We start from the raw sequence: 9,477 nt of genomic DNA on the forward strand, positions 1-9,477 counted from the left end.
CCTCTTGTCCCTGGAAAGTTCCCCATTTGGGACTCACTGTAAATCTTCTGCGAAATTTTTTGCCATCTTTCCTATTTCCCTTTGGTTTCCTCAATCTAGTATTCATTGCTGACATGCCCACTAGGAGAACGGCGAGCTTTTCAGCCTTCTAACACATGTTAAAAATGTCCCTGGCCTCTTAAGGAAAAGAGGTTCTTTATATAATGAGCAGCAGTTGAAAATAGTCAGAAGTTGATCTTTGACTTGAAGCATCTGTTATCTTTGAGCATATCTCTGGACTGACTTCTTCTAAAGTGACAGTTCTCACCAGCACGTATTAAATCTTTAAATATTTATGACTATTAGACATTTTCTATAGCAATCCATTCTTTCTAAGCTGTACAGTTCCTACTGACTATGCATGTATGACAACGATTTAGCAGTAAAATAAACCAGGCACTGCCCAGTAAAGAGGCCAATGTAAGAAATATCTGGTGGGTGGTAATGAAAGCTGCAGAAGCTTTTGGTGAGGACTACGCCAAATCACAGAATTAGGTGCTGCCACCTCCCTTTGTTCTTTATGGTGTGTGTGCAGTAGCACGAGGATCCTCTTGGCACTTGCTCCAAGACACTGAGGATTTCGGGCCTCTTTAGCCTGCATCACAGCCTGAGCTGGTACCTGCCGAGATCAAGGAGTCTCAAAGCTGGACCATGTCCTTACACTCACATTCTTGCATCTAGTTCAGTCCTTTCAGAACTTTCCCATTTATTTACTTTTGTGGAGATGGATGTTTTTAGCAGGCTTTTGTGGCTTTGTGTTACCCAAGAATCTGCACTGATGCCTGTGCTCACCGGAGCAGAAAGGTGCACACCACGTCAAGTTCACTCCCTTTGGTGAGTGGCAACACTCCCTTTCTTCCCCCTCAAAAACCCTGTGACAATCAGTGGGATAGAAGTGCTGGCCAAGGTAACAGCACTGACCTCATTTTACCAAGTGAAGCTTCACAATTCCAAAGTCACAAGGATTCCTCTGTGTTTTTTCCCTTTTTGTTCCACGATATTACACCTAAATGTCTGTTTGAGGTTAAATGACGTACATTATCTGCTAAGTGATAATAAATGTATTACTATTTGAGCACATTTTGATTTTTTTCTTTAGTGGGTAACTTTTTTTTTTAAAATCAAGTTCACCTGATTTTCTATTTTTCACTTTATCTTCCCTCTACCATCCATCTTCATTCACTTGCACTAGTAGCCAGGCAAAAGCCTAAAGTCTTATGCCTCTTGGTGTGAACACATGAGAAGAAAGCCTTAGTCACTGGAAATAAACCACCCCACAGATGTCTTTGGGAAAGGTGAGCAACACACTCCTAAATCACACAGCCACCTTAGAAACTTTTAGCAAATATCTTCCACAGAAGGTTCAGAACTGACACTCAAATTCCTGTAGAAATTAAAGATACTTGGTCTGGCCCCAAACTATTGGCAGTAGAAGTTCTTCTGGACATATTTAATTAACATCCTTTTTATTTTTTCCAGTAGAACTTTGAAGAAGGTTGAATTGTCTGAGCTGAGAAACAGATAGAAATTCAAGGGAGATGCAGAACCATTTTATATCCAGTCAGGATTTTTAGTGTCTGGTTATCAGAAGTATTTTTGTAAATTATTTTACACTTATGTAACACTCTGTTTCTGTCTTTCTTTATGCAACTACCTTATCCCATAATTGGCTCAGCTTTGTGATTATTAGAAATATTTGTAACTATTAAATCAAATTTGTGTGCTTGGTCAGTTTTGTCAAGGACAATCAAGCATAAAGTTTTAGGATCACTTCTAAAAACAGGATTTTAGTCATCCAGCTTCTTGCACACATTGTCTTAAACAACATGCAATGAAGCTCGTGATGCTGAGTAGTAGGATCTAGTAGCATCTGATAAGTGCTGTCATTTCAGTGTCAAAATCTGAAATTACAGCTTTTGTAGATGAGGTTCAAATAAACAAAAAGGAGAGGGGGTGGATTTCTGTACAAAGTTGGAACACACATTAGAGAAAAATGACAGGAACCTGATTGAAAGAAATGGTTTCTGCAGATCGCTGCTGTTTCTCCTGTCTTCACTACATGTACCTGTCACTTTTCTGAGTGGTGACTCCTCTTCTCTTTATCAGTATCCATGCTCTTAGGAAATCAGTGGTGACATCCTCCATCACCACATCCTATCCTTTTCTCTTTAGGAATGGTTTCTGCCCCACAAAGAAGCAACTGTCATTGAGATCAAACTGGCAGGTTCTCCTGTGTGAGTGATAAGTGCAAAGCAAAATGACACAGTCTATTTTAAACAGCAGCAGCCAATACAAAGAGCTGGTTGGGCTGAGGCTGGTGTAGGTACTTTTCCAAAGTACCAATAAAACATAACAGAGAGCACTCATTTCAGCTTTAAAAAAATGCAATCTGAAGTACAGCCAAACAAGCCCTCTACTCCTGTCCCAGATGACAGCTTGAAGCCAGCTATCACAAAATCTACTGGTATTTAATGTTGTCTCTATCTAAATATATTTGATTGCAGAGAAGGACCTTGGAGAAGAAGACAAGTGAAAGCTTCCTAGCAGAATAGCCTTGCACTAAGGTTCAGTCCCTCCATTAGCCTCGAGGACACAGGGTGGCTCTTTGTCTGGGACAACAACAATAGTTAGAAGCAACAGCAATAGTTAGAAGCAGCAATGACAGTGTTTACAGTTTGTAACAGCAACTGTATTTCAAACCCTCTTGTTACAGATGTTTAAAATGCTGGCTAAAGCCTATGCAGATGCCCACCCAGTCATCTCGGACCGATCCGAGCTTCGTTGCGGTGGAAACTTTGTAAAACGCGGAGGTATTATCAATGGTGCTGAGTGGTACAGCTTCACTGGAGGTAAAACCACTTTACCATCATATCAAGTGAGGTAAAACCTCTATATGACCTTTATGAGACACGAGAGTTTGAAAGGCATACTTTTATTCATTTCAGTTTGCTTTAGGCCAGAGCCCTGCAAAATGAAACTTATAAGGGATTTAAATAGCAAAATGCATGTTGGTAACATTTATATTCAGATACTGTGGGGTGTATTCAGCCCTGAGGAAAGTTAACAAGTTGCGCGAGGGTCAAATTTGTTATTGCATATCATATCTCTCTAGTTTTCAAATGTGAGATGTAGAAATAAGTGCTTAATGCATGAGGAGCATGCATGCTATAAGGAGCTCTCACTCCTAAGTGGCATGAATTTGAATCCATCTTGCAAAGTATGCAAGTGCTGCTTTTTCAGCTTGTTTAAATAAGCTGTTTTTCAGGGAAAACTACAACAGGCACAAACATCCCATTAATTTGTGCTTAGGTTGCTAATTTGATTTCCCCAATAACAGTATTTAATTTTCTTCAGGATTCCTGAAGTACTGGCATGGATGAAATATCAGTGTTCCTAAATTTTCAGCAGTGCTTCAGTTGTGTTTTCAAATAGGACTCAGCTGGATCCCTAAATAATTATGTTGAAACTAGGCATTTAGAAAGCTTTGGGGCATGAGTGAGAATTAGGTTTAAATATCTTCAGCTTACATTCTTCTGAAAATTATATCTGATGTCTTTTGTACAGAAACAGTTTTGAACATACTAATGACAAAAGGTCATCTCTGTGCTGGTGACCCTTGGCAATCACCTCTGATACAGCCGATTATCCGATTACCATGATTAACCAATTCTTATCTCTCTGTTGCTACTTCTTGGTCAGATAAATAATAATAATTTAGAATTATGCTTTTTTTTTTTTTTCCGGAAAGAAGTGTCATTGTCATTAGGGAATTTGTAGCTGAAAGAAGTTGTAGAATTCCGAATTTGTTGAACGCTTTTTATATACAGGCCATGCACACACATTACGATGTGTTAGTCCACATCCACAGGGGCTGCATTCAGCTGACTGCAACAGCAAAGCCTCCAGTTAAGGGTTACATGGCTTGTTCATGATCTCTCCATCTTCTTTTTAAACCTATAGGTATGGCAGATTTTAATTACCTTCACACAAATTGTTTTGAAGTTACTGTGGAGGTAGGATGTGAAAAGTTTCCTTTGGAGGAAGAACTGTTTACAATCTGGCATGAAAACAGAGATGCCCTTCTGAATTACATGGAAATGGTATGGCTCTGCTTTTACAGACTTCTGTGCCTGAGGTTTTTCTTCTTCATTCTTTGTCGATATTTGTTTCTTTACTGCTTCCCTGGTTAGTTATGGAGGTAGTACTGCCACAATCATCACATTCCACCAGGGGCCCCAGTGCCTCAGTTTCTATAACAGAACACCCAGATAATATTTTGCCTATACTGCAGCAAGGGTGGAGATTGAGAACTGTAAAGGCCTTGAAAACAGTAAAAAAGGGAATTAAGTGTAAATATTTGTTTAACATTATGAGTCAACTGTCTAAAACTTAATGCTAGAGAAAACCCATATATCCAGAAATATATGTATCGGCCTTTCTCTTGAAGAATAAACCAATGGGGTCTGCTTTCCTGAGAGCTTCCTGGTACTTTTTCCTTTCCATATTCCATTCTTGTGGCCCAAACCCCACTACGTTGACAGCAGGAAAATTAGATTCAATTAAACTGGGAAGGTTCTAGGTATTTTGCTAGAACTGTAATTTCCATACTTTTCAGCTTGTAATGAAGGTAGCTAGAAAAGATCAGAAGGCTGATCTCCTCGAGGAACAACTTTATGCCTGTGACCATTAAAACATGCCATTTAAAAGTAATTTTTAATAATAAGTTTAAGCTCAGCAAAAACAAATACCTCACTGACAATAAGTAAGTGAACACAGAAGCAGAAGTTGCTCATCTTTCTCTCAGCCATTAGTAGATTAGCTTTCTGTCATGCCTTATTTTGATAGAGTACTCAGTAATTTAAAGTTGTTAGGAGTGTTTTTATGGTCTTTCTAAGCAACCTCTTGCTACTTGTGGTAAGTATTATCATTCAATAAAGTCTACAGTACAGACCACCAAACTCATTTCATTTTACAGCTGTCTGATGAAAATGAGTTTTAGTGTATCCAAATGGAGCTGGGTTAAATCCATATATATTGCAGTTGAAGTCTTCAAGATGTAAAGATTTTTATAGTGTGAGATATTGTAGAAGTCTCTGCTGGAAAAGCTTTTTGAGTAAATGCAGGACAGTAAGCAAAACAACTTTGTAGATAAGGATGACTGAATTAGTCCTGATAAGGATTAAGTCTGCCATAACCAATTCAAACTTTTCTTATTCTGATATATACCAGGCTGTTTGGTGTGTGTACAGATCTACTTGGCTTTACACTTATAAGTAGAATTCATTTTCATAAATGCCAATCTCTTTTCCCCATCAGAAGTGATATCAAAACTCTCTCCCAAACTTACGTGGTACAGACTTGAGGCAAAATGAAAAAATAGTATATTTACTAAAGTAAAACAGATGAAGATTGCTAAAGAAATTTCAATTTTTGTCATTTTTATCCCATCACGTTGTAATTGCAAAATTATTATTGAAGTTGGATGAGGTCATACTACTTTGAGTATGTCTACACTGTAAATTAAATTTGAGTCTGAGATGACTCTTCTGTCCAGATTTACCCACTATCCATATGATTAATCCTCAAGTCCATCTGAAAAGCAAATTGCAGTGCTTCATCATAATAGTTCTTAAGGGACAATTTTCAAGTCCTTACACTGAGTTGTTCCTAAACCTTCCAGTGAACAGTCCCACTCAGTACAGAGTAGCTGTTTAACAAGGGTGGGGACAATACAGACTTACCTTAAACAAAAAAATTGCTGTCACTAGGCTAGACCTTTTTTTTTTTCCAGCTTCATATTAAAAGATGGATAAAAGACCATAAAGTAGGATCTTTAAATGCTTATTTTTATACATCTCTGTACTGCAGCAAAAAAAGCAAATATATTTTTTTACATTGTAGTCATGCTTTGTTCTTTTTTTCTGTTCTTTTTTTGTGATGACGGGAGGGAAGAATGAGTGGAAGGAAGACAGGGGAAAGTGAAAAACAGCTTCAAGCTGATCATAGTTCAGGGGACAATCAAAATGGAATGACTTTTCATTTTTAAAGGTCATATAATATTTCCAGTAGAAAATGTTTTCATTTCAGAAGGTTGCAAAAAAAGAACCTTAAGAGGTTTTATGCTTCAATACTTTGGTTTTTTTCCTGCTTTGTTTTGTTTTATTGAACTTCAGATATAGTGAGCTGTTTGTGCAACTCTTTGTAGGAGAGAATGCATGTCACTCTTTAGTTTGTCACCAAGCATGTCTCCCATCAGCTCAGGCAGCTCAGTTCTGTGCTTGTGGAGGAGGGGAAAAGGGGATTATACACATTGCTATCGTGACATCCTGACATGGAGTGAAGTGTAGGCTGCAATGCGATGATGAGACCCAAGGAGCTAAAGTGATGCTTTCTCATTGTGCAGAGAGCAGCAGATTGTTTTTTAAAGCCTTAACATTTCATTTCTTTGTGGTTCTGGGTCTAGGGCAGACATTTGGAAACAGTCTTTAAATACTGTGATCAGATCATGAGGTGCCAGTGATCTGTGCAGAGAAGAGTCTCACTGCAGAGCCACATACCTAGCCCAGAAAAGCTCTTGTTAGTTATCCCTCTCCCTCAGCACCCTTGGAGCTCCCAAAACAGAGGGTGTTATCTGAAGGGGCATTAGTGCCCGAGAGCTTCTATAATGGGTTGAACCTCTTGAAAGTTCTTTCCTCTCTGCAGAGGTTTCCTTGTAGGAAATGAGGTGGTGGTACTGTAATAAGTGACTCCCATTTAACTTTGCTTTGCTTTGCCAGGTTCATCGCGGGATAAAAGGAATTGTGTCTGATAAGTTTGGCAACCCAATAAAAAATGCTCGTATTTCAGTCAGGGGCATCAGGCATGATGTCACCACAGGTAATATTTTCAGTTTGAGCTTTTTCCTGGGGCAAGGTGAGAGCACTGAGAGTTTAACCTGCAAAAGTCTTGTTGTATTTTATAGAAATGTCACCTTAATGGAAAACGGAAGGCTCAGCTCTAGGTTTGTTTCTGGAATAACAAGAGAGAAGACATGTCAAACTGGCTGTTGAGTCTGCTGTGTCTCTGGGATGACACAGTCCATGCCATTAAAACTTCCACCTGTGACTGTGTGCTGTCCACCAAAGCCAATATGCCTTCAGTGAAATTCAGAAATCCACCTTTATGTTTCATGTTTGGGGGAAATATGACAATAGCTCAGGGGCTGTGCATAACTCAGTATATGAAGGTGTGAAGCCCTGGTAGAATAAGTTAATTGAGGTATTATGAGCATGAGATGAAGACAGTAGAGTAGGATCCACACAGACTTCAACAACTGGAATAACTGCAGTGATTGAAGGGCGCACAACCTTTTTTATTCAAGTGGAAAAGCATAAATATATGCAGGGTTTGGACAATGGTTATATCAAATGCCAAAATCTAGAACATTGAATTATGTTCCCATTATACCTGTCGCCAGCTGGTAAACATGTATTGAGGCATATGCAACTGTTAATTTTCACAGTCATAAAGTTCTGAGCTTTTAGGCTCTCACTGAAATCAATGCTCTCATTTTATTATTGATCTCAGTGAGAACAGGGTAGGCCATAGGAGTACAAAATAGAAGACATGAATGGTAACAGTTTGCTCTAATGATAGTTGTTGAATCAATTTGCAAAGCCAGAATGGCTTATAATGTAGTGGATGCTTTCCAGCTTTCAAAAAACCTAACATTAGAGGGGATACAATAGTGGAGATGATGCAGAGTCTTGAGGCTGGTGGGAGACTCTGGCATAAATTAAGGTCTTTTTCAAATTCCATCCCAGACAATGGCTTTCCATTGGCAGTGGACCCTTAAAGAATTAAGAATTAAATAAAAAATGTGTTTACATTGAAGGAAAAAGGATTGTTTGTTCTTGAGTTAGGTGGGGTTAAGAATGTCATGTGATTAAAAAGTCTTTCAATTTTGTTGTTAGAAAGACTGACAAATTCCATGAGAAAATAGCATTAATTTAACATTAACTGGGCTAAGAAACTTACCATTCAAAATAAAGGAAATATAAAACGAAGAATAAATATTCTGTTTTAAAACTCCCTGCTTTTGCCTGCAGGCTCTAACCTTCAGCTGGAGGAAATTTACACCCATTTTACACTAATGGCAATCTATACCAGCTGCAGCTCTGACTCCATAATCTCATGTGCTATAATGTCTGCAAAGTAATTGAATGTAATATAATAAAAGCAGGGATTTCTTAGCTCCTTAGACATGCTATTTATATATATATATATATTGCAGCCTGGCTTCTGCTTTCACTTTCTTAAGTTTCACATAGTTTTAAATTAATTTGATTTCTTTGGAGTTATTCCTTGTACCTCTGGGAAAGCACCACAAAGGAAATCTTCCCTTCCCTGTGATATCGCCACAGCAGTTACTGACATTTTGTATGGCAGTTTTGCTCCATTAGCTCTTAAAGGCCAGGCTTTCACAGATAGAGTCTCTTTTTGTCATTCAAGTATTTGCATCTCAAATTTTGTTCAAAATCTGAGTCGCCCCAACTCTGAGACCCTTTGAAAACCTGCCCCTTCAATGCTTGTGGGTGCGTGTGTATGTAAGCAACTACGAAGGACGCGAGGCTGAAAACGTAAGCTCGGTTTTGTTGTGCCTTTGTCTGTCCCAAGCTGCTGATGGAGACTACTGGCGACTCCTGCCTCCGGGGACGTACATGGTGAGTGCCCAGGCGCCGGGATACAGCCGGGTGGTGAAGAAGGTCACCCTTCCTGCCAAGATGAAACGAGCTGGGCGAGTCGACTTCGTGCTACGGCCTGTTGAGGCTTGGCCCAACAAGCTCCTCCGACGCTCCATGGAAGATGCGTATGACCCGTACGACCCCCTGGAGCTTTTTGACCCTCACAGCCAACATGGGCAGCCTGAGGCTCGAGGTGGGTCACCGCCAGGCAGGGAGAAGCCCTGGTGGTGGTCCTACTTCAGCTCTCTAGACCTGCACAAACCTCTGTGGCTGCTCAAGCAACGCTGAAGGGCATCACGGTGCTCTGCTCACCTCACCCTGCTGCCCTTCCACCCGACTCCAGGCTCCCTCACTGCTCTTGGCAATATTTAAATCTGTTTCATCTGAAAATACAATGTTAATTCGAGCGCGCTTACTTCTTTCATTTTCTCTCCACACACAACTGAGTATGTTCAAGTGTTTTTGTATATTAAAAGCAATGGTGCACACCCATTCAAAGGCCAGTTTTTATGCAGTTATTTTCTGGATAATACTCTGTACTTCTGCCCATGTAATTAATAATCACATTCATTATTTATTGGGTTCTAAGTACCTGCAGGAAAATATTCTTGATCCTTTAATGCGTTTTTCTACATCTTAACACATTAATGACTACATAGTAAAAATAACTTTCCAAAATATTCAGAAAACTCTTTTCTTTTCACTTTTTACATTT

General features: G+C 39.3%; 1 protein-coding gene across 1 annotated transcript in view; it reads left to right on the forward strand.

Moving 5' to 3' along the window:
- CPZ (carboxypeptidase Z) overlaps window positions 1–9,050 on the forward strand; it is a 22,200-nt gene extending 13,150 nt beyond the window's left edge. The window contains exons 7-10 of the mRNA XM_008945896.1: window positions 2,753–2,888; window positions 4,000–4,139; window positions 6,816–6,915; window positions 8,695–9,050. Of these exons, the coding sequence (XP_008944144.1) occupies window positions 2,753–2,888; window positions 4,000–4,139; window positions 6,816–6,915; window positions 8,695–9,050 (732 nt within the window). The remainder of the gene's footprint in view (window positions 1–2,752; window positions 2,889–3,999; window positions 4,140–6,815; window positions 6,916–8,694) is intronic.
- Window positions 9,051–9,477: the final 427 nt, after the last annotated feature.

This window comes from Merops nubicus, unplaced genomic scaffold, assembly GCF_000691845.1.
Source record: "Merops nubicus isolate BGI_N331 unplaced genomic scaffold, ASM69184v1 scaffold4228, whole genome shotgun sequence".
Taxonomy (NCBI): Eukaryota; Metazoa; Chordata; class Aves; order Coraciiformes; family Meropidae; genus Merops; species Merops nubicus.